Below are 26,649 nucleotides of genomic sequence, written 5' to 3' on the forward strand. Positions count from 1 at the left end.
CAGGTGAAAAAAATGGTGTTTTGTATTTGCTGAGTTGTATTGTTGGATTTAATGATTTCTTTAGTCATGATCTACATTACCCTGATAAATCCTAATTAATTGTAAAATTAAATGTCTACAGAGCTATATATGTCCACTTCACAGCAGATGCGGAGTTATTCTGTGATCTAGCACTGCTTTTCAGTGTGCACTTTTACACACAAAAAAAAAATTAGATGTAAGCAGCTTACTGAAGTAATTTGTGTTTAAAATAAGGTAGTATAATTATCTGGATTTTTTGAGTTTAGATACCTCCAGAATATATGAAAGTTTAATTTTTAGTATCAAATCATACTCCTACTCCCCACTAATTGTGTCAGTTAATTAAACAGGGACTTTATGCACTGTAAAGAAGATTAGGCAGCATCAGTTGTTTATGTTTGTAATCTTTCTTTTGCAGGACCAAAGAATGAATTGTTTCTTTTTTATGGGAAGGGACGCCCAGGAATAATCCGGGGCATGGACCTGAATACCAAAGTATCTGATGAGTACATGATTCCTATAGAGAACTTGGTCAATCCTCGTGCTCTGGACTTCCATGCCGAAACCAATTACATTTACTTTGCTGATACCACCAGTTTCCTAATTGGACGACAGAAAATTGATGGCACGGAGCGAGAAACGATCCTCAAAGATGGTAGGCAATGCTAAGTGATAGTGACACTCAGAGATTCCCACTAAGGAGAAGCTGAACTGACGTTTACAGATAATTTAAAGTTTTATTTAAATCTCCCGTGGAAAACAGACCCAAATTAGGCCTTGAGCAGAGTTGGAGATACTCTTTTTACAGCTTCCTGTTTATTGTTCCTGAGGGCAGAAATGTGAAGTTTGATAAAGTCACTCTGCCGTGAATTCTTTGTCCAGTTAAGCTTGTACCCACCAGTGAGTAATTCCTGTGTCATAGATAGATATTTATTGAGCCATCCCACATCCTTGTGGACTTTATAAGACTTCTTCACTCCAACCTGTATCACAGTGTTGATTCTGGAGCTTATTCAAGTAATTTGGCAGAGTGAGACAGTCCATAGTTCTTGAAAAGTCACTAGGGAAGAAAAAACATTGACTTTCCTGATGCATTTTCTATTGTGTATGTGGAAGCAACAGGAACACCTAAATATCTTATAGAACCTTAATTAAGATATTTATACCATTCATTATAGCAATGAGAGAAAACACTGGCAGTTCTCCAGTTTCCACCTCTCCTACTACACTGGTCTAGAATCATATCTTGTCGTACTAAGTGCTGTTGCAGTGGTAAAACCTCCAGTTTGTCAATCCATATTTCTCCTTCCTTTATGGACCTTTTTCTGAAGGACTGCTTCAGCAGGAGGTAGCAACTGCCTCAGCTGAAATCCATTCTAAAGTAATTATTTTCTAGTCCTCAAGAAAATAAACAGTATGAATATTCATCTTAGCCTTCAGAGAGCTTAATATCTTTACTTGTATATTGAAGCTCAAGACAGGGAAAGTACCTAAAAGACCATTGTTTTAGCATAGGGATTTTTCATTCCCTGTCATTCTTAACCCGTGTGTTAATCCATCAGTCTTCCAGAAGTTATCTGCACTGTGCAGTGATATGATGCTCTTTTGGTGTAAGGTCTCTCCTCAGAGTCTTCACAAAGATCCCTTCAGCAGCAGTTGCAAGGAACAGTGACAGGCTCTTTACCCTGCATACATGATTGCTTAATAAAAGGCAGCTGTCTGGGTAAATAAGGAATACTCAGCTGTCAGTTTGGTAATTCTTCATTTCACTGTGAGTATGGGAATGGATAATGTACATCACAGAACTTCCACTGCTCACTTTCTCCTACTGAACACACATTTCACTTTACAACAAAGTAATTCAAATGTGGAGTAGAGGAAGAAGCAGGCAATATGTAGATTTAAACATTATAATAGCAGCAAGGAACATACACACAACATAGCAAAACCACTAATGCAATACCAAAAGAGTTATGGATTTTCTGATGATATATTATTGGTGGTGCTATTTGCAAAGGCTGAAAAACTGTCACTGTCATTCCCTCCTCCCACCCCCTCATGCCCCAGGAGCTTACATTGTTAGTTTGAACTTGATGTAGTTTCATAACTTTAAAGTATGTTTAAGGAACATTTGTTACTGTATTTTTCATAATTTAAAAAATTAATATGGCCTCCAGCTGTAACACCTCAGCTTTTATTCTTGTCAAGTCTCAAGAACTCAGCAGGGACAGATTAAATCATTCCTTGGTGGAAGGTTACTACAGAAAATCAGGTGTGTCAGGAGGTGGTTTAATATTTGCTCTGAACAGCATGTTGCTAAGGACTTCTACCTGTGGTAGGTACCACTTCTCAGAGTAGAAGTTCTTATTTTTTGTGACTATCAGGTTTTTCAAGAACAGATACGCTCACTCAAACAACACTGTAACTCAGATAATTACAGTTTGCCTACACAAGAGCCTGATCCTACCACCTGTTGACTGGGAATTGTGATCACTGAGCACCTAACACTGCTGGAATTTGATTTCCCATATAGTTTCAGCTGTGATTTCATATTCTTCACTTTGGAAAACAAACTGCAGGGTAGTACTGACAACTGTTTGACAGCCCAAAGCACAGCCTAGGCCAGAGTTGGCAGCACAACAACCAGAGCTGCGTGCTTCCACCAGCAACAGAAATTGTTATAATTAAGCTTTCAAACTTGCATATAAAATCAGTTTTTCACATTAAAAAAGGGAACAAACTAGACATTTTTAAAGGGATCTAAATATTGGTTAGTTGATGTAACATAAATACAAACTCTTGGATTTTCTACTTATCTTTGTCCCCCTTAGGTTTTTTTGGGGTTGGTGTGAGCCTTAACATGTTATTTACTGTAAATGCTAATAAAGATGATCAAGGGATGCCTTTTGCTTAAACAAGGCCAAAGTAAGTCTGTAAAGATCTTTGGTTGCTGTTTAGCTGGTTGGTATAGAGCAGAATTATTTTTTCCTCAGTTTTTATGTTTATCTAGTGTTTTAGGCACTATTAAGGTACATGATCTAACTGACATTGATGAGCTAAGCTATTCTATACCAAATTACATGCTGTGCTTATAATGTGTTTCACATTTAAAAGCAGTGTGGCAAATTGTTGCTACTAGAACTACAAGTTTTTAAAAATCTTGTATCTATATTCAGCGTATTTGTAGCCCACATACTACTGTTGATAGTAAAATTCTGGTAGTATTTCCAGAATTACAAATGTTAACTCTTCGATTAGCAAGTGAAGAATGATCACAATGGTATTTTACTCTCTCATTCTTTTTATATGGAATGGGCTTTACTGGTTTACTGTAGTCAAATCAATTTTGTTTAACCACAGTAGCCATTATTTTGTTCCTGTTTACTACTTGTTGTGAAACCCATCTAAAAAGTAAGGAATGCATTTAAAGCTTTTAGATAGTGAAATAAAAGTGAACTTTAAACAATAGCTTCACAAAAATAATGAAATTTGCCTCTATAAGATTGTGCTGTAAAAATCTTTATTTTTAACACTTCCTGATATATTTAGAACCTAGTTAACGTGAGTTTCTTTTTTACTTGGATTGTATTTAGTTTAGAAACACATATGCTCCATAAATCCCACAGAAGGCGTGGTAGCTCACATGCAGTAGCTACTGTGTGAAACTGAATAGCTTTGGAGCAACAGGCTTGTAAATTTTAGGAGGTATCTAACATTCTAATCTAAACTTAGTTTTGCTGTTGATACCAGTGGAGTATCCATATTTGAACTGTTTTGTCTCCCAAAGAAGGAAAGAAACCAAAACACTTTCATGAAAAAGCTGATCTTATTAGTATAAAAACTGTGTTTAGCCCAAAATGACAGGGTGAGACGGAATAAAAATAAAACGCGATTTGAACACCTTGTCCTCAAGTTTGATTTTAGTCATGTTGGTGTTTTCTTGAGTTGTAAAAAACCTGCTGAGACCCCTCAGAGCTTTAAAGGACATTTCTTTCACAGCTGAGGGTTGTCTCTGCTGCCTGGTCTGCTCAGCAGATTTTCTTCATGAGCCTTGGGCTCCGGGTCCTTGGTGAAACATTCTGTTCTTTTCCCTTCCATATTTTGCACTTTTCTCAACATACTTTTTCACTCCAAGACCAAAGGCCACTCTCCGCTCTCAGAAAGTCCCAGCTGGCTCTGACATTTTCTTTTCGAAAGAATGCAGCAAAGGCACTGAGAGACTGAAAATAAACCCAACAGTGTCCATCAGCCTGGGAGACCTGGCTGAGGTGCTGGCACTGATCTCAGACACCGACTGACCCTCGGCTGTTCTGAACTTGGGCTGATTCTTGTCAGACTGGGTGCTTGCTGGGTTAGGTGTCATCATACTGTTGTTTCATATCCTGCAGGGTGCATTTTGACACCATTGCTTCCCTCAAGCTCCTTAGATCACAAGTTAAAATAGTTCCTCGAAAGTACAGTGATGTTTAGGTGTATCAGAAATATGGATAATAATGTTAAAATATGTTTTGAGAACTTCTCCCTTTTTTTCCCCGTAACTTTCTTACATCATGTCTCACAGGATGTACTGTCATCTCTACACCCACGACTGATTTACTAAATTTAGGTCTAGTTTCTTAAGTGAACAAGGTTTAGTTGATAACTTCACTGGGTACCAAATATCTGTAATATTTTTTGGACTTTCACAACGATTTCAAGTTAATTTGATGTAAAGGAAGGGAGGTCCAATTACAATTAAAATCCTGCTGGTGGTAGATTGTACTTTGCAGTAAAGTAAAGAAAGCAGCAAACAAAATCTAGCAACTGTAAAATACATCACAGTTTTATAAACATACATATATACATACGTCTTCATGATGTTTAATTTAACATAAGCAATATGCCTGGAGTAGGATGATTGCACACTTGGAGTTACAGACATCATTAAAGCTCGAAAGAATCCTGAACTATTCTAGACCTTGCTGACTTTTCAGTACAACTAAACTGATTTTTCAATTATTTTCTATGTTGTTGTCAAGATTTTCCTTCATTTAATGTACAAAACATATATATAATCTTCATATTTGTCTTTATTCATCTCTGCTGTTTGTTCACTGCCATGTGCCCAGACAGAGTATACCACCAGGGGGAAAAGGCAATTTTAAAAATATGACACGGCTATCATACTATGAATTTCAGTAACCCTCAGCTTCTTTAGTTTTCTGTTTTAAAAAATTGAAAGCATGCTGTCTGAATTATCTCTCTTCATAATGGTTATTTTTATCTCTCTCAATAAGGGTTATGCTTGTTATTTTTAAATTTTAGTATACAATGCAAGTTATATCATAATTTTAATATACTTCAACATTATGTTGAAATGCGTTTTGCTTCTTTTTTAAGGGAAATTGTTATAAAAATAAAAAATGAAAAGTTTTGCAATGACAAGGTATTTGAAAACATTACAGCTCTGCTAACTTAAGAGGGGCTATAATATGATGGTATTACAATCACTAAAAAACATTGTTCAACAAAAACACCAAAGTAATTTATCATGTTGCAGTGCTATTGAGATTGAAACAGCACCTTTTATAGATGCTGTTAATGCATCCAAGTGCATAAAAAGCACAATATTTCATTGTATGAGTAAAACTGTCATATTTTATCGTAGTGTGTTGCTGACATACCATAGGTTATCTATGGGCTGTGGTGTTTTGTACAGTCAAGAGACAATGGAACAAATGCTAATTGAATGCCCATTTTGCCTATTTTTTTTTTTTAAATAAGAACGAAACTTGTGATTTAGGTAAAAGCAAGGTAATTTAGAGTACTAGAGCTGATCTTAGAAGCTGTGCTTGATTTGAGTGTTAATTCTATTTAAGGTTAAAATTAAGTAGGATTTTATTAAATAGTGATTTTCCCAGGGCCACCTATGGTTAACATATGAAGACTTACAGTTTAATACACAAGTTGTATGACTAGCCTTTTTGTGGAGTACCTTTAGCAGAGACTAATATTGACAGACGCATCAGATGTGATTCAGATTCAAAGAAATAATCTAACTTACCTGTGTGGACTGTATCATGTCTGTTGTTTATATTAATGGATAATGTTAGAACGTAATTAATATTAATCTCTTACTGCTGTCTTCTCTCTCTCAACAGATCTTGATAATGTAGAAGGCATAGCAGTGGACTGGATTGGAAATAATCTTTATTGGACAAATGATGGCCACAGGAAAACAATTGCTGTCGCCAGACTAGAAAAAGCTGCTCAGAGCAGAAAAACTTTGTTGGAGGGAGACATGTCCCACCCTAGAGGAATTGTTGTTGATCCTGTCAATGGGTATGAAGCAAACTGATTTTTGTTTAATGATTGTCTTTATAGTATAAATACAGAAGTGAATTTGCTTAGGATGAGGTTTGTAGAGTCATGTCATAATCTGGAATTCTCCAGGAGTCTATAATATCTGTAATTCCTGTCCAGTATTCTTGCCTGAAGCCATCAGAAGAACATATCTGCTCAGTCACCACTAAATGTCTGTCCTGTTAAGCTCAATGTGATTCACCTTTTTCTCAAACAAATTGAGTGTGTAAGACCTGTATGAATTTTTAATATTAAGTGAACTTTATGAGGCTCTTCTTTATTTCTCTCCTTGTAAGTCTCAGCTTCTGAAGATAATTATGCCCATATCCTTGTACACGTTGTTTTACAAAACTAAATGAGACAGGTACTTTTCATTACTTATTAGCATAATTAGTTTTGATAGGCTGCATAATAAAAAGAACATTAAATTAATGTGGTATAGTTGTGGTTTACTTAGGAATTCACAGTTAGATTTATTCAGGGAATTGTCACTAGAGAACAATGTAGGTGGGTAGTTTTTGCATGGCTGGATTGATTGCTGTTTTCCTATTACTAGAAAATATTTACACTACCAGGTTTTCTGTTTTGAGCATGTCTTTGAGTGGAAGTGACTGTGGAAAGGCTACAATTCATTAAGGTCAAATAGTGAGGGTATAAAATCAGACCACGAACAGTAAGCACACCTACAATTACTTTGTTAAATTTTCCAGCTCAGTAGATACATGGCACATGTAATAGTGTATGAAGATGTATTGTCTGAAAAGGGCTATTATATAAAACACTTTCCTAATAAAATAGCATGTCCTTCATGGAAGCTCTTCCTGAGGGATAGCATTTATTATGGCATTTTAATTACGTTTCAACTATTTTAGTCTTGATTTAACCAGTGTAGAAGCATTAACTGCATTTTGAGATACAATTAAGGCACATTGATGTAAATGTCTGTTACTGTAAGCGTGTCTTAGCTTATGACATGATAACTAGAATAAGTACAGACAAAAATTTAATGGAGAAAAGCTCAGTAATTGCTGTTGAGCACTCACATAAATATTTGTAAAACATACTTTGTCTTCCAGTAAAATAAGTACCATGTTGACCTGCATCTGCCTGAGCTTCAGGACTTATGCAGGTTTTATAATTCTGTGATTAAACCTAGTTATTTCAGTCAAATATGCAACAAAGTTTATGAGGCTCATGGATCAAAAATTGACTGATGTTCTTAGCATATATTTACCAAAACATTAAAGGAACCCAAAATAACCTTCTAGTGGATGACCTGAAAAAGATGAGGGAGAAAAAAAAAACAAACAACCAACCAAAAACTACAGTTGTATATCTGCAAACCTGTGTAACAATGGTGCGATTTTTCTTTATTTTTCCCTGTTCCTTATATAAAATAAAAATCAAATTATGATTATACAGAAGTGTATTTGATTAAAATTTTTTACCAGTTGATATCATATACACAGGTGTGATAACAAAATAATTTTTCACTTCAGTGATTCATTCCTTTGTAAATTCAGAATTTAAATTCCATTCTTCAAAGTGCAGACCCATTAAGTGTGTTAGGATCACAGAAGTTATTTCAGAAATGTAAACCTGGGCAAATAAAAGGTAAGGCACATCAATCCCAATTAAATCATTCAGCTTGAACAAATAGGATCCATTTAGGATTGGTATGATGTCTTTCCTCTGTTTAATACTTAATAACTGAAATGCTGTACAATCCTTTTACAAGTTCAAGTTGTGTATTTTAAATTGTTGAAATCACAGTTTTCACCAGCAAATTCTGTAATAAAATATAATAATCAGATTAATTCAATAATGAAAAAAATATTTAGGATGTATTCTGTAGTGTCCAGTAGAGAATAGCTCATAGAACTCATCTGAACCAATATTGTAGATTCCTTAACAGAATCTTGCTTAAATTTTCCAAAGTAGGAAAGATGCCTATTTGTCAGAGGGTTTTTTTTAATCTACATTGCTGCACTATAAACCATGAAACTATGTTAAAATTGCCTACTAGCTATTTTCCAACTACTTTTTACAGCAAATATTTCTAAACATTTTTGTGATGGACAAAGTGCTCCTAATAGTTTTCTGAGCAATTTGACTGCTTTCATGTGGGATCTGAAGTTCACAGAATGTCAAGGTTATCCCTTGCCAGGTAGCTCCTAAGCTAGAGTGCAATTAATTAATGTATTGCAACTTTTCTCATAGTATTAAGCATAATAAAAATTAGATTTGCATCATAAAGGCAAGTTAGACTAGGCCAAAAAAAAACCTCACTGCAAAAGTTTGAACTTTGTGGTAAAGTCAATACAAGTCTTTGTTTAAGGAAAAAAAAAATCATAATTCTGGTGGGATTAAATAAGGTCTTAAGGAATTCTTTCACTTTCTTGGCTATTGGCCCATTTGATATTTGTGTAATTCATCACAATATAAGCAGAACTACACAAGTGTCACTTCAGCGACATCTACTACACGGGGAGAGTAAACACAGTTGTAGAAACAGCAATGGAGAGAAACATGCCAAAGTCAAAATTGCTCTGGCTTGGAGATGAACTGTTGCTAAAAGTCTACAGTATAATTCACATGATTAAAATGGTATCTGAGTGTTCGTGTTTTTATAACTTAATAGATGGATGTATTGGACAGACTGGGAAGAAGATGAAATAGATGCCAGTGTGGGAAGGATTGAGAAGGCCTGGATGGACGGCTACAGTCGGCAGATTTTTGTAACATCAAAGATGTTGTGGCCAAATGGTTTAACTCTGGACTATCGTGCCAATGTGTTGTACTGGTGTGATGCCTATTATGATCACATTGAAAGGATATTTTTGAATGGAACTGACAGGAAGGTAAAAGAAAAATACTGCTGTTTTTGCCACAGGCAGGCTCTTTCCCCGGATTTTATTGTGCTATGTTAAAAATACTTCTCAAGGTTTTTAAAGTCTCCATAACCCTGAGGCATGTCCAGCATCATCTCTGCTGAAGCAGTGATGTTAGCATTCTCCTGTGAGAGACTGTAATGCAGCTTAAAATTTTCATTTCCAGTAAGTGATGCTAAACTTGATTATTATTTTTTTAAAAATCTATTTTTCTTGTGTGACAATGATTTATGTTTTGATTAGGCCATAAAGAACTCAAATCAAGCTACAAAGAGCTTTTTAGTAGGAAAAAAAACATTTCTTTGGCTCTGCTAGGGAGAGCCTTTTATTTAACTTGATAAGCTGGTTTTGATGAATCTCAATACCCTGCTTGAGCATTTGTGGTAATATGCAGAATGGCAGCAGTCAACAAGTGGAGGTAAGAGGGAGAGAGATTGCTTTAGTTTTTGCCTATTTTTTTGCCTACTCTAGCTAGATACAAATCTGTGTAGAGGTTCTGTGTTGCTCTGTGGAAGTAACAAGCACAGAACAAAACATCTCAAAAATAGTTAAAGCTTAGACTGGAGTCTGATAATTTAAGAAAGGTTTACCATCTGCTTCATAAAACTGATGACTGGTGAATAATAAGAAACACCTGTCTTTACAGGTTTTATTTTTAAGTGTGTCACAGAATGATTGTTTCTTTTGAAAAGTGTTTTTCTGTAGTCCTGGGATATAAATAAGATGCATAACTACTTGAATAAAATCTATGTAGCTAAAAAAACCTGGAAGATACTTACTTTTGATGCTGAATCATTAGTTGTTAAATTTTAACCCAAATATCCTACAACTAACTGGATCAATCACATCTTTTATTCTGTGTCCGTATAGTGAAGATTTGGGGGGATGGGGAGGTCCTTAATTCCACCAGTAGCTGGTGGATTTTTGACTGATTGATGCGTTTTGATCAAAAGCATTTCACTGAGATGGGGAGTTCTGACCAAAAGGATTCCAAGCCCAAAAAGAAAATTTGAAAGACTAAAGGGAACTATGTTTGTCACCTCAAAGTAGTTGTATTTTTAGTTGGCTTTATCTCCCTGTTCCCTTGGGTTTGTGTCTATAAATAGAGACAAGGTAGGGCATCTGATGAACTGCTTCCTTCTCTCTAGAGGCAAGATAGAAATAGACTTTTGGGAATTAGTTCAAGCAAGGATCCCAGCCAGAAGGAAACTCATCATTCCAAACTGCAGCTGCCAAGTTCACCACATCTACATGTCTTTTAAATCCCTTCAGGGGACTCCACCACTTCCCTGGGCAGCCTCTTCCTGTGTTATCTGACAGTGGCCACTTACAGTGAATTTACACAAAATTTTTTGAAATTAGATGTTGATGCTGGCGAACAGAAGGGCTTTGCACTCTTTACTTGATTTTATTGCATTAAGTTATGTTTGGGCACAGTACTTACCTCAGCTTTCCTGTTTCCCAGTTTAAGTTGTCTGAAAAATTAATAATTCATGATGCTCACCTACCACTGATTACTTGCAGGTAGTCTACAGTGGAAAAGATTTGAATCATCCTTTTGGGCTGTCACACCATGGAAATTATATTTACTGGACAGATTATATGAATGGGTCAATTTTCCAGTTGGATCTGCTTACAAGGAATGTGACACTGTTGAGAAGTGAAAGACCACCTTTGTTTGGACTCCAGATTTATGATCCACGTAAACAGCAAGGTACTTACACAATTTCTCTGAAGGTCTGTTATAAAAGGATCTTCTTCCTTACAATCTCTTAGTATTTTGAGGTGAATAGGTGAACAAGAATAGAAAACCAAATATGACTTGTGGCATGACAAAGATACTTTCCAATGTTTCAATCCACTGATGTTGAAGCTGATCATCTCATAATTACTGGAAAGTGAATCATAACTTTATAGCTGAGTTTCTTCTGGGTATTTACATTGCCTTTATTGTCATTTTTTTTGTATGTCCAAGAGATACTGTGAAAGTATCAAATAAAATGGGTAGCATATGTGCATTGGCTCATAGGCATAAAATATTGGTTAGATTTACCTTTTCTTAGACAGGATCTATGATCTCATCTCTCTTTTCCTTTTTAAATTTTCTCCCACATCCTGTCTACAGCAACACTGTATGTTGCACAGAATAAGAGTAAGTAGTTCTTTGAGAGTAGGGGAAAAATCCATAGTTGTAGCTACTTGTATCAGTGGAGAAATGAAATAAAGGCCATAGGTTTGCTTGGATGGAGCTTAGAAAATGAAATTACTACTACACATGTGAACTTACTGACATATTTTATAGAAGAAAACTTTGAAATCAATTTACTCCATACAGAGTTCAGAAGAGTTGCTGAATATTTGCTGTCTTTAGTTAAAGCATATTTCTAGTTAATATTTCTAGTCTGCTGCCAAGCATAAAAATGAACATCAGGAGTCAGTACAAATAAAATACTGTTTAAAAGATCATTTTTTATTTACTGCTTAAAAGTTTCTCCTTTTTGATACCATAATATCTAAATTTTGAATACCTAAACCAAACTAGTATGTATAGTCCTGTTGTGCTATGTCAAGGTCAGTATAACAGCATTCCCCTTATCACAAATGCTTTTCAGGGACTCTCTCTTACTTTCAAAGCCATGTAGAAGTATAGTTTATTTAGGGGTGTTGTTGGATTTGTTGTGGTTTTTTTTTTTTTTCCTTGTCATTTTTGGTTTGGTTTGGTTTTTAGGTGTCTGTTTGTTTGGTTGGTTTTGGTTTTGGGGGTTTGGTTTTTTTGTGCAAAATCTGCCCCGAAATCTACCCTCAAGTTGACCAAGTTTCAGAATGCCTTGAATTGTATCTGCTAATAGAAGATGCACTATTTGCTTTAATTACTTGGTATTTCTGCTGCTTTAGCCAATACTCAGGAAGTTCCCTTTCTTTTTAGAAAAAAGGGGCATTTAAAAATTAATGCAATTGCTATTAGCTTCCAAATAAGCTGGCACCAGGGAGAGAAAGTACTACCTCTTAGACATTTTTGCTGAATGAGCTTAAGTCTTAAGGGAGAGAATTTGCCCCATTAATACATTCTTTGTTTGAAATTGCAATTGGAATTTTGTTAGCTAACAGCAGCCTTTAGGATCTTCCCTTTTTGTCATGCTCAGTGAGGCTGATGTTGAATTGTTCCCAAAGGAGCATAAACATTTATTTTAAAGAAAGTCAAGATCTTTTTTTTCCCCCTTTTATTTTTTGTTTTTGTTGTTTGTGTGTTTCTTCTGAAAGAGCAAGATCAAGGCTGGATCACATGGTACAGAGAAAACCATAGTAGTTAATTTTATGCTATGAATTATATTTTATAGCTTACATACACATACCTTAGAAATATTTAGCTCTCATATTTTGAGGTTACTGTTTTGATGTTGCTGGTATTGTCACTGTCTACACAAGCAAAAACCATGTCAATTAATTTTGGCATAGTTGAATTGAGACTGAATTTTTATTAGGGGGTCTTTTACAGGATACTTGGCTGTGCCAATCCTGTTTTGCTTAGCACTTTGTATGGTGAGATAAAGCTTTTGCTACATCCTTGAGGAGAGTTGTTTTTCACTGTCTCTGTATCTCTTGAGACATGATCCTCTTGTGGAGGAATTTTTTTTTTTTCTTACTTTTGGAGATTAGAATTCATCTTTCTTAGGCTTAGTCTTCAGGTCTCTATGAGAGACCCAAAGGGTCATAGGAGTTAGATTTACAGTCAGCATATAAGTCTGCCAAGCCTGTGGATATTTCCACTGCAGTGAAAGGGGAGATTGCTACTTATATGTAAATAATTCTTGTATAAGTGCATTCACAGCAGTTAAAATAGCCTCTTTTGAAATCAGTTCATATTTTAACTCCTCAGATTGCAAAGAGCTGCTTGAGCTCCAGTCTGCTGCTCTTCATGTTTCTGGTATGATCCTAAGTGTGCTTACACAACTTCAACGGCACTTGAGCTTATTTTTATAGGCAGGTACAAATTCAATAAATACTTCAGTGTATCTTTTAAATGAGAAGATTAAACAAATGTGTACGGTTGCCATATTTTTTTTTTTTCCTGAGAACGATGACTGAGATACAATTACATTGGTTTTTTTTTTAGCTTTGGCCTAATTTTTAGCTAATTAAAATGAAATCAGCCTAATTTTAGTCACATGTAAATGTCAGGGCAGCAGCTGTTTTAAAGGCTGGCAAAATATGAAAAACGTGATAATAGCTTTGAAAGTATTTTAAAGTTTTTGGGACTATTTTAAGAACACCCATATAAAGTAGCTGTTATGAACAATAGTTGAGGAAATATAATTTCCTAAGCACTTGGTAGCTTTAAAAGTTCCACAGCTTGTTCAATAAAGAGGCTTAATCTATTTGAACTGCATTTTGGGAGACATTTTAGCCTAGGAGTTTCTTCAGCAAGACTTATTGGACTGAAGATCTCATTGCACCTTCAGGTTGAAGACTTCACTTTATAAACCTTTTTATCTAGGATCTCTTTGCTTTAACTCCTGGTAGTTCCATTTTCCTTGTCATCATCCTCTCTTTTATCACTTACTTTGCAAGTAACCTACTGAGCTGTAGTTTGTCATCCCAATTATGAGGTTAAGTAGGAACTTTTATCTTCAAGAAGGAGCAGTTGACTTTGATCAGGTGTTTTAATTTTGATATTATTTATTTTAGGCTTTCATTGGGCTTCAGAATCATCGTGACTATTCAATACATTTTCTGTATTTGTCTGATTTAGTCTTTTATTCTTTAAGCTTGTTCTTTTTGAGTGAAATGACAAACACATGTGCATTCTTTAATTAAATCACTTCAAATTTCCTTGACTTGTGCTGTATAATTCTGGAGTCACTTTTGAAGATTATATTTTGGGTTGTTTCTTTTGGCAGCTTCTGATAACTTCTTAAATCTTTGTGTTACTGACATCTTTTGATTTGTACAATGGGTGGCTCTGTAAAGATGTAGAGAGTTTCAAGGCTACTTTTTCTGAAACTGTGTTTTACGTGAGCTTTTCCAAAATCCAGAATCAAATACATCTCGTACTCTTTTGATGTTTTATTCAATTATTTGGGCTTTGGTGAGCACAGATGTAATGAAGGAGTTGATTTTTGTAGTGATTTAGGCCACAGTCTAAGACATGAAGTCAAGATCCAATAATGTATATAAAATGCCCAGTCTAATTTGGAACTGCTCTATCTAAAGCTGTGATCCAACCCTCACACTGCATAGAGAATTCCCAGTTTTCCTGTTTATACAGCTGTGTTCTTGCCATCTCCCTCTCTCCCAACAGCCACAGTGGCTTTTCACAGTGTTCTCTATTAATCATTTTGCACAGATTAATTTGGAAGTTCAGTGGGTTTTTAACAGACATATTTTCATCTAAGAAAGGATGTATGAGGGGTCAGAAAAAAGTATAATAAAAGGTTAGTATTACTGTATGGTAAGACATACCAGGGTTCATCTTAAAATTTGAAAATTTTCAAATTCTTAAAGTATTTGCTGGTTATCTGATGTTCATTTGGTAATTTGAAACGATTTCCCTGCACATACAGCTATGGCTCTGGCAGGACAGTTTAATATTCATGTTCACAGCTACATCTATGTGAACGTAATATTATATTTTCCATGGAAAGTGAAGTGATGGCACTCTGAGGAGAGGGAGTTGTGTGGAGTCTGTTTTAACTCAGGAAGCTGATGAGTGTTTTGTGCACTATAAGAGGAGGAGTAGGGAGAGGAGCACCTGTTTTTTACCAGAACAGGAAGATGAAAAAAAGTTGGTTTAATTTAAAGGTTCAGCAGACATGAAATTTTATAACTTGCTTGATCACAGTCACTTATCACCAACAGAGCTGTGATCATGACAAGTTGGATGTCCTCAGCAGTGCATATCTAAGCAATTAGGTCATGACCAAAGTGACACAAACAGAAATTGTAACATTTGCTTCAGTGGGCTTTCAGTGGTTTCGAGTCTGCTTGCCTAAGGAGTGAGGTGGTGGGAATGCAGCAGCCCCTGGTAGATGATTAAAACACCTGACAGCTGTCAGCATCTTCGTGTGAACAGTGCACAGCTCTTGGGAAGAAACATTAACAGGGAAAAAGAAAGCAAAGAAATAGCAGGTGTGCTCAGAAAAGACTAGTGGCGTTTTTGCCTGTGTTCTATCCGCTCTAGGTCTCATTTTAAGCTTTTAATTTGCTTCCTTTCTTTTTTCCATTTTTCACTTAGTCTGTTTTTGCAGTCACATTGTTTTAACATGTGCACATGACAGTTAACTTCAGAACATTCATTTATATACTGTTTGATTTCTTGAAAGCACTATGTGCATGTAGATGTATCAAATATTTTGCAGTATTTTTTCCCCTCCTAAAAAACGGTGATAGAATGTTATGGGCTGATGGTACAGGGCTTTTTTTATGTGTTTTTTATTATTACAGAGTATTACAACCTGTAACAAAATATGTTTAAGTATTATAACCTGCAGTAACCAAACTATGAGAATAATATATCCCTAAAATGAGAGGAAAATAATTGTAAAAAATTCTTCCTGTGCTTTTGTTGTTAAAAAAAAATAAATAAAAAATCATCTAGTTCTAGCATGGCTGTTGGTTTTAAAGTTGCCTTTTTTTTTTTCTTCTCCCAGGTGACAATGCATGTCGTGTTAATAATGGAGGCTGCAGCACTTTGTGTTTGGCCATTCCTGGAGGCAGAGTTTGTGCCTGTGCAGATAATCAGCTTTTGGAGGAAAACAGAACAACCTGCATGAGTAAGATTCCTAAAGAACATCTGAGTTGATGCTGATGTCAAGGGATCAAGTCAGACCTAAAAAACAAAACAAGGGAGTGTGGCCTCCTAGAGGTTCTATAAGATAAAGAAATATTCCTTGGATAAAGATTCTAGTTGAAGACAGTTTATTAAATATAATAAAGATTTTTCAAAGAAGACAGAATATTAAGTACACAATATGTGAGAATAAAATGCACTGAAAATATTTCAGAATGTCTAATATGATAAGGCACTTAAATATTTCACTGAACTGGTTTTAAAAATTTCCAGAATTAATCCATATAATTATTATATTAAATCTATACAAAGTTTTCAGATTATTCTATGAACTAAGTTTCTTAAACAGAAGTCCGGCATTACAATGTTCATGCTGAAACTGTTCACAAAACATGTGAAGCAGATGCATTTATGTATAATAGATTCTGACACAGGCTGTGCAAATATCGGTTTTTTTTCATCTCTTCCTTGGATATATTCATTGAAACAAAAATAAAAAAGTTTTATAATAAAAGGTTGGATTTTTTAAGTAAAAAAAAATAACTTGTCAGGTACTACAGGTGGTTTTTCTTAATGTTTAGACCTGATACTCTCTTTTTTTTTTTTTTCCTAAATCTCATTGATCTATTTCTTGAAGTGTAGTGTGTAAAGTCTTACATAAGTCTCCAGCAAGAAACCCAGTGGAGATGAATAAAGCATAAGGATTATTTCATACCATGATGGGCATTATTGAGCTGGCAGTGACCTTGAATTTGACCCAAATTCATGGCTGGCAGAGCCATCACTGTTGCTAAAGAAAACTACTTTTCTTTTTAACAGAAAGTACTGGAAGGTGGACTTCTTACTGGTAAGATGGAAAGTAAGCATTAGGAAGAGAGACTTTGAGATGAGAATGACTCAGGTTTCCTGTTTTTTCCCCAATACACTTCACTACCTGGCTCTTTCCAAGGACTTTGGTGTTCCTTACAGGGTCATAGACTGATATGTGGTATTTACACATTAAGCATTCTGAACCTGATGTTGAGAAATATAACTGCCTGGATTTATCAATAAGCCTGTAGCTTGCTACTTAATTCTACCCCAGCAGAATTTTATCCTTTCTTCTTTTCTGAGCCTGTACCAGTGCATAATGCAGGTGTTTGAGTTGTTGCTTGGATACAAGATTCAGCTTTTCAGTAATCATTTTCTAGCCCCAAATATGCACCGGAATTTGGTCAATGTCTGTAAGAATATATCCTTTCTGCTGTTGATGAGGTATTGTAATATTTTAAACTGGTATTTTTACACTATCTTCTAAGCACCAATTTAAAAAACAGTTTGAGTGCCATTCTATTCAGAGTTCTTTCCATTTATTAAAAATATATTACTTCAACCATGCACTCAGATATGTGAGCTGCTACAAGCTTCAGGTGGAATTACCTCAAACATGCCAAATTTACTTAGAAATGTTCTGAAGACCAAGAACAAGAATTATATAGAAGTAGTATTGCACTGTGTATGTATCAAGCAGATAAAGTAGATGTCCTCCTTTGATATTTTTCCTAGTTAAAGATGAAGAAGTGCCACCCCAGTTGTGCAAAGCTGAGCAGTTCCAGTGCAGCAATAAACGGTGTATCCAGGATCGCTGGCGCTGTGACGGGGATGATGACTGCCTGGATGGCAGTGATGAACACTCTGAAATCTGCTGTATGTATGCATTTACATTTTAATCCACAATCCATAGTTTCTTTTAAAAATTGGACACAAAATAGTGTAAGTCTGAAGGGAATCAAAAGAGCTAATCCTTAAGTCACTCATGTAAATCTTTCATATTCTTCTTTTCATGCATAGCAGTCCTTTCAAATGACACTCATGTACTCATTTCATAGCATAGAGGACCAATCATCTTTTGTTTTCGACATCATCATATCTGATTTTTTAAATGTTGGTATTTTTTGCTTTGTTTCCCACTGTTGCCCTTTTTTTATATGGGTCACGGTATAATACCCAATGGCAGGGAACAGGAGGCCAGGCTTTTCTCCTTAGTGCCCACTAGCAGGACAAGAGGTAATGGACACAGACTGAAAAGCATGAATTTTATCTGAGCACAGATCTGAACATCTGAAAGAAAACACTTCTTTTCTGTGAGTGTAGTCAAGCACTGGAAAAGATTGTCTGGAAAGGTTGTGGAGTTTCTGTCTGTGGAGATACTCAACATTTATATGCATGTGGTCCTGGGAAACCTGCTCTACTTGGCTCCGCTTGAACAGGAGATTAGATTAAGTGATCTCAGCAGTTCCCTTTCAAGCATGAACATTTCTGTGATACTGTAATGCATTTCTTAACAAAAAAAAAAAAACACAAAAACAAAAACAGCAAAACAAAAACAAAACAAAAACAAACAAACAACAAAAAAACCCCAAAAGAATACCCAAACCAACCAACCAACCAACCAACCACAACAACAACAAAAACAAACAAACCAAAAAAAACAAACAAAAACACAAACAAACAAAAAAAAACAAACACAAAAACCCCACCAAGAAAAACCAATAAAAAAAACAAAATCCAACTCCCTACACCACTTCCAGTTTTAAATTAGATGTAGTTTGTCTTTAAAATTAGTTTTACTGGAGCTGTATTTTTTTACAGTAGAGGAGTTCCACTGTTGAAAAGCAAAGTAATAGAGAACATATCAATTATGTATTTCTGTCATTCCTGGAAGGTACTTAGGTAGCCTGCTATAAAATTAGTGTTGCAGCAATGACAGTTCTTTCCCTTACTCAGTTTGTTGCACTGCTTTCTATTTCTGTCATTAGATCATTTCTCTAAACCAAGTCTCCTTTACTGAAATGAAAATATGTTGTTTTTTTCCCAGTCAGCTGTAGACATGAACACTCTTCTGCTGTGCAGCATTGTTCTATGTGTCTGAAAACTCTCATCATAGTCTCTCATTCTTATCTTTTTGAGATCGACTCTTTTTCCAGTAGATGATGAGGTTTTTTTCAAATCTCATTGATTTTTCTGACTCGATTCTAAGGGTTGGATGTCCAAAAATGGATGTATGTTCTTCTGCTGAGGCTTCTGTAAAACTGATTAGGCTGAGAGAATGTGTTGTGTGAGTTTGCTCATACATCCTTGGGTAAATCTTGCCTGCTTCCCACTGGCCTGATGTTACTGATACATACTGAGCTGTAATGCCTAGATCTTTTTATATATGTCTGTTAAATAGCCAGTTTTGGGGTTTTCTCAAAGCGTTTATGTATTTTGATAGTTCTGTCTAGAAGTCATTACTGATTCCATCCTAGTTATTTTCAAAATATTTTTCGGGTTTTGAATTGTAGTGCTTGCTAGCATTTTTAATACTGGGTTTCTTGCACTTAAATTAGGGAGCTCAACTAATAAACACAGAGAGAAACAAAATCTTTTGGTAGATTGGACTTGATTCTGTATTAAATCAGTCTAATGAGACCAATTCATTGATCAAAGCTTGTAATTCTCTGAGGATTTATGCAGATACAGATGAAATCATAATCTGATCTTAAATCCATACATGATCTATAGCTCATGTGGCCAGTATGATAACATTGATCTCTCTTCAGCAGTTGCTATAGTAACTTTAATAGTTCTTTATGAGTTTGAAGTATTTATAATTATGAATAGAATACACACATATATTACTAAATATCTGTGTGCAAAAGCTTAACTACCACTTAGAACGGTATCTGTGTCTAGTAATAAAGTCAAATTAAAAAAAAAGTCTTCAATTTGTAATTTTATTACGTGGATGCTAAGAGTTTTGTTCTCCAGTCACATTGCAAACTAGATTTCTTCAGGAGTATTAGATTTGGAACACCTTTCTGCTCGTGTTATTAATTATTTTCTACTTGCAGTGTTTCTGTACCCTGCACCCAAAACACTCATGAAGGGTCATGTGCTATTGATATCACCCTCACTCTGTGTCATCTTCAATAGGAAGAACAGGTAGAAAGGTCAAAGATAAAAGCTACTGAAATGTCAAGGATAAGCCTGCAAGACATCCTTTCATTTTAAATACCGTTTGTTTCTAGATGTATGTTAAACTTTAGAAAAGACTGTGGTTGGCTGAGGAGGTGAAAAATAGCTCAAGATTATTTTTAACCCAGCATTTGAAACTGTGTGTAGTTTACTGCTCTTGTCTAGATGAAGATTAACAAGATGTGGTAATAACAGATGTTATTAGCATGAAAGAAACACAGCATATACACTTGCTACAGGTACAACAGCAGGCCAATAGTTTTGACATAATTTCTGTGTGTTCAGTCTTCATCCTTTCCATGATACTTGGTAGAGCCAGCAAAAAAATGTTTGAGAGATACCTTGTTCACTCTTGAATACCAAGGGGTTTTTTGTTAGTTTTACACTGTGTTGCATATTTCACTTTTTGACACCTACAATTTCATGGTAAGTAAACAGCAGATCTATATGTGGCCATTGACAGTAATGTGCATCATTTTAGAAGCATTTTATGGCCTGCCCAAATCCCTCCTCACTGTGGTACAGTATTTTGGATATGCACTTAGCAGTTTGCATCTGTTCCCTTTGGTGTTTTCCTTTGTTTATATGCACTTCAGTTAGCAAACCTCATCACGCTGCTAAAATGTGACCAAGGACATGTTTCTTTAAGGAGATAGCAACAGTATAAAATGCTGCTACCTTTTATCACTTAATAGAAGAGGATCTCCATATTGACAGTAGTATGACAGAAGAATCTTTACTATGTATTGCTTAATTTATGATTGGAACACTGCAATATTTTTTAATTGACTGGTTTGTCAAACAATTTTTATGTTATGGTGGTTATATATACAGGATAACTCCACTAACTGCATTACCAGGAAATACCACTTAATGTGCTCTTTTCAGCTGCTTTTTTTCAGATTATTTTCTTAGGAAAAACCTCTCTTTTTTTTTTTTTCTTTTCCTCCACAGTCAATCATAGTTGTCCTGATGATCAGTTTAAGTGCCAAAATAATCGCTGCATTCCCAAGAGGTGGCTTTGTGATGGAGCCAATGATTGTGGTAATAATGAAGATGAATCAAATAAAACTTGTGCAGGTAAAAATTACACTTGATTATGCATACAACTTGTCTAACATCAGTTCCATCAATAGTACAGGACTAATACGAGCTGAACTGAACCAGTCTGCTAGTAGTATAATCTGATTATTGACATTTAAAATTAATTCAGATTTTGGTGCCATTAAGGCTGGAATAAAAATTATCTTTTACTTAATCCATATGCTCAGCTGTGCTTTCCAAAGTACTTCAGCACTTAATCTGTCCATGTGGGTTGACTGTCAATGCAATGCTTAGGTACAAACTTCAGGTACAAATTCTTTTTGGCAGCTAGAATTTTGTTTGTCAACATACCATGAGAAGAGCCATGTCACTAGTAAATTTTATGTTGATTTACTTTATGCCTAATTAGTTATTCAGTTTCCACTCAGTGCATTTAAATTGTTTTCATTTGTAAGTTATTAACTGTACAGTGGATTTTTAAGGAAATACCCAGATGAAGATTGTTTACTGGTTCCACTGCAGTAAATCATGGAGTTCCCAATCTGCCTTTTGCTTTTGTGGAAATGATGTTTAGTGCTTGTTTTCAGAGTACAGTAAACAAGCATTAAATATCAGAATACAAAATATCAGGCATCAATAAGCTGATGATTATTTTAAGCTGAAATGCAGTGAAAGACAGCACACACTGTGTGCTAAAATATTCCCTGAACTCATTTTACTTGATCTAAATTTTCTTATGTATAATAACCAGTTTTGATTGTTACTTTTGTGGTTTGGCTAAAAGCACTGTAGCACAAATGCAGACCTATAGTGTCCATATCACCTCTACTGTGTTATCGTGGATTGTAATACATCTTGATATCCTTTGATATTCAGCTGTTTGCTTGTAGGATGAGAGTCTTATTTGAAGACCATGTTTTTTATGCCTGTGTCAGTTGGATATGGATTGAATTTTCTATTCTTGTTTTTCCATTTATTCCTGCAGTGATAAACACTATTAATGTTTAAAAAAAATTATTTCTTTGAAATACTTTAAACTTATATTCTTCTCTTGTATTTCGGGCTATTTCTATGAAGAAAAAGGAAAATGGTAGTTGAGAATACCAAATGAAGAAATATTATTTTGATTATTGAGGGGTTTGAAATATCAACCATTTTTTTAAAATGTAAAATGACATACACAACTCTATTAAAAAAACCCTTACATTTGGAATCAAAATCTATGTCACTATCACTGGCATTGTTATAGGTTTACATTTAAATAAACAAAATTCTAAGTAATGACAGGTTTACATGTTAGATTTTCTTAGTGATGTCTTACTATTCATCAGCTTTCGAAGTAATTTATGTAGTTACATAGCATGATTTCTTTTAGTGATCTTTATTTCTTCAGGAAGATGACATGCATTGATTCCTTTAATGGATGATTACAATTATGTATTTGCAAAGGCTATGATTCTAAGAACAGTGAGGCCAGGCACAATGCACACATGCTGTGCCATTTTTCTCTGTAAATATAAATTTCACAAGATCATTATTTATGTTATGGAGTGCAATTTGTTAATATTCTGATCAGTAGACATTTTCATGCCCTGATTTTTGCTTGCTTCACCTCTGGCATTAGCGTTATTTCATCTGGCACTAATGCTCTTCTACCACCTAGTTTTGTATCATGACATGTCTTATATGGTGAAGAAACCACTAAGAATTCCACATAACAGAGGTAGAACAGGTGGCCTCAGTTTTCTCTGACGCCAGAGGAGGTGAATGATGTTTAGTTGGATCAGGTGAAATGTTCAGCAGGCCAAGGAGGTGCCCTCCAGACTTGCCACTTCTACACACAGACATGCACCGGGAGACCTGATGGATTTAGTCCATTTCCTCGCATTTTTGGAGTGTTTTGTCTTGACAGCAAGAACGTGTCAGGTTGACCAATTTTCCTGTGGGAATGGACGCTGCATTCCGACATCGTGGCTGTGTGACAGGGAGGATGACTGTGGGGATGGGACAGATGAAATGACATCCTGTGGTAAGTAAATTCTCTTTTAGGGAAAAAAAAAAAAAAGTGAAATTATTCTGTAAAAAAGTAAAACATATGGGGATTTCTGTTCATGTGAAACTGATGGGTATGAGGGACCATCTTGTTTTTATATGAACTGATGATGGTATTTCTGAAATGGCAGATAGAATTTGATTAATAAATAAACCCAAAACAGAGGCAGAATTTTCTATTAAGGAGCTCCTGACTACAATACCAAATATGCAGATCAATCAGCTTAACACTTTTTCTAATTTACAGCCCATTATCAAATACTCTCACCCTCAAAAATTATTCTTTATCTCTGCCACATACCTCTTCACATGGGCTCCCTCAGCATATTCTAGATGTCAATATAATAAGCCTGTTTTAAGTCTGAACAGAAGGATACTTTGATGTTGTATTTTGCAGAAAAAAAGTAGCATTTCTTGATTATATTATGAGAATTTCAGCAGCTGTGCTGATTGCTGCTTTGCAGAGATATTGCAGGGAGGTGTGCTCTTTCTAATCAGCTGCTCCCAAACAATTAAGGTTTTTAATAGTCATCTGTTTGGCAGGGCACAGGTAACTGCTGCGAGTCTGAGAGCACAAGGGTCAATGAGCTGTCTGCAAATATAGAATCATGGAATGGTTTGAGTTGGAAAGGACCTTAAAGACCATTTTGTTCCAACTTCCCTGCCATGGGCAGGGACACCTTCTGGTAGATCAGGTTGCTCAGAGCCCCATCCAACCTGGCCTTGAACACTTTCAGGATGGGGCATAAAATAAAGTCATTATATGAGTAAAAACTATAATATTATTAAGGTAGACTTCTAATGCCGTGCTTCAAATCAAATAAATTCAGTTGTGTACAGAGGTAGAATAAGTCATCCCGTTGCATTTTGCAATCTCTAAAATTATAACACTCTGGGTAATGGTAAAGCATTGGCACTCACTGCTAGAACAGTTTATCTGACTGGCTGTGCCTTGTTCTCAGACACATTAGGAACACGCAGAGTTTAATGGCATCTTTGTAATTCCTTCCCATAGATTTTGTTTAGTGTCCTCTCAGCTGATCTGGAATATTGCTTCAGATCATTTAATCAGGATTTATTTTGCCAGCTGTTTCTCTGTTTAGCCAAACTTTACATATGTTTCATGGTTTAGAATCTTGTTTCTTTATCCTCGAGCACTGTGGTTGTGGAAATATGTCAAATACTTTTCGTTCTGCCTTATATTTTGATCACTAATAGCATTTATTTAGCTTTCTGTTTAGTGCCATATATTTTCTTCTTTGAAACATTTTAAAATTCTTGCATGCACAAGGATAGCAGAGAAAAATGAGATCTGTGTCTCCACTGTGGAGAGACTTCACTGTGAGCTCAAGAAGCACCATTCTTGCTTTCTCTCTCTTCAGGACAGCCAGGGTAGGGCAGGATATGAATCAGCTACAGGATGTGCATCTCTGCTGGGAAATAGGAAAGAAAGGTGGTAGAGAGACCATAGGGACAATGAGGGGAAGTGTTGTGTCCTCCAGGATGTGAGGAGGAGCTGTGGATGATGGTGGAGGCTGGCTCCATGAGAAGCAAACACTGGAAGGGCTGTAAAACATCCTTGGAAAGGCTGTGGGGGGCTGGAAATCATGAGAGGGATGATGATGTTGGTGAGGATAAGCATAAGTCATTTTAGTTAGCTTCTGTCCCTTTTTACAGGTCTTGGGTAGACAGATGAACATGCAAATGAAGTCATGGAGGCATTAATGTGTGGGAAAGGGAAAAAATACATTTAAAATATTAGTTAAATTTCTGGAAAAATTATTGAACAGCTAAAAATCAAAATTAAAAATTGCTTTCAGCTTTGCTTGAAGCACATAAGGCATGTATTGTAGCTAAGTACTATTGCAGTTGAACATTTCCATAATTTCCATTATTTGTCTCAGAAGAGATTTTTGTTGTCACTGTAATGTGTTCCCCAAGAAAAAAGGTGGGTTTTTTTTTATATAACAAAAAACCAAACAACCCCCATACAAAACAACCAACGAAGCAAAACAAAATGAACAAAAATCACAAAAAACCCCAAGGCAAACTCCAAAACTTCCTAGTTTTCTAGGAGTGTTGCCATCAATATTAGCTTTTTTCCCACCCTTTTCTGTTTTGAAGCAGGATAATCACGTCCAGTGAAGTTCTTGGGGATCTCTAAATTTGCTGTTTGATGCATCTGCTTTGGCTTAGTGCTCTCTTGTGTGACTCTTTTTAAACCAAGGCTTTTTAAGACAAGCAATTTCATTTCTTGTCCTCAGGAACTTTTACATTTAATGACATTTTTTAAAGATTTAAAAAATCTCATCAGTACTTTGGGGTTTTTTTGAGAATTAGGCCACATAAGTAGCAGTGAGGACTCAACTGAGACTTTTAGATTGTTTTCTTTGAATTGCCAGGTTTTGTAAACTAGATCTTGTATTTTCCAAACTGTTGAACAGGTTGATGGTATGAATGCACATATCTGGCTATGTCATGGGTTTTAGAAGAAAAAGAACTCTGGAAAAAATTCAGACTATATTTGAGTAATTCTATGCAGAGGCATATTAGACAATTATAAAAACAAATATCTGTGTAATATAGATTATTCTTTATTAATTACTTTGTTTCAGATTTCTACTACTTTACTGGAGTGCTTGGAGGAACTGCTTGTAAATACTGATGCTTTAATTTTGGATTTTATTATACCAATGTAGAGTAACTTTCTTTACTTTTGCTTAACCTTCTCATTTTAGAGCCTTCCATTTTCTGTCTTTTACTGGCAGTGCTATTGCAATTGGAGAACTCTTTTATATAAATAAACACATAGAATATGGTTCATATCAGTTGTTCATATCAAGCTATAATTATTCATAAATATTATCATGTTTAGTAGCAAAACCAGCCCTGGTCTGATGGGAATGTAGGACCATGTTATATGGCACAAAATAATGCATTTTAGTCGCCTGTGTGGAGGAAGGATGGAGTTTGGACTAGTAGTTACTGTTTTAAAGCTTTTTTTACCCTCTCTTTTTGATGTCTCACCCTTTTTTCCTCTCCAGATTAAGTAGCTGATGTTTGATACAGCACACTTTTGTGACTTATGCGCATAGGAGGGTGGAAGAACATTACTGAAGAGGATATACATTAAATAGTTTTTATTTCTTTTTGAACACTTTCACAGAATTCCCAACATGTGAGCCACTAACTCAGTTTATATGCAGAAATGGAAGATGCATTAGCAGCAAATGGCTCTGTGATTCAGGCAAGTATCAAGTGCTCCATATGTGAAATGAATATGATGGATATTACATAAATATTGCTTTGATGCACACACTTCTTTTCTGAGTCTGATATTGCCAGTTTGACTTGTAAGTGGTCAGAGAATAAATAAACCATTTTTAAATTACTGACCTGACCTAGAAAGCAGCAGTATTGAAACTTCATATAAGGAATGAAACATTGGATGTGGTAATAGTTACAGACAGTATATTATGTAGAATCAAGTATGTTACTTCATTATTAAAAAAAAAC

At 35.4% G+C, this 26,649-nt stretch overlaps 1 protein-coding gene across 3 annotated transcripts in view; it reads left to right on the forward strand.

Moving 5' to 3' along the window:
* The window catches only part of LRP1B (LDL receptor related protein 1B), a 246,406-nt gene that overhangs the window by 3,385 nt on the left and 216,372 nt on the right, over window positions 1-26,649 (forward strand). For all 3 annotated transcript variants that reach the window (XM_029962198.1, XM_029962197.1, XM_029962199.1), the window contains exons 3-11: window positions 440-676; window positions 6,162-6,342; window positions 9,005-9,224; window positions 10,779-10,968; window positions 15,902-16,024; window positions 17,587-17,727; window positions 20,992-21,117; window positions 22,994-23,110; window positions 26,300-26,380. In XM_029962198.1, the coding sequence (XP_029818058.1) occupies window positions 440-676; window positions 6,162-6,342; window positions 9,005-9,224; window positions 10,779-10,968; window positions 15,902-16,024; window positions 17,587-17,727; window positions 20,992-21,117; window positions 22,994-23,110; window positions 26,300-26,380 (1,416 nt within the window). The remainder of the gene's footprint in view (window positions 1-439; window positions 677-6,161; window positions 6,343-9,004; window positions 9,225-10,778; window positions 10,969-15,901; window positions 16,025-17,586; window positions 17,728-20,991; window positions 21,118-22,993; window positions 23,111-26,299; window positions 26,381-26,649) is intronic.

This window comes from Manacus vitellinus, unplaced genomic scaffold, assembly GCF_001715985.3.
Source record: "Manacus vitellinus isolate BGI_N305 unplaced genomic scaffold, ASM171598v3 scaffold_43_pilon, whole genome shotgun sequence".
NCBI classification, from domain to species: domain Eukaryota; kingdom Metazoa; phylum Chordata; class Aves; order Passeriformes; family Pipridae; genus Manacus; species Manacus vitellinus.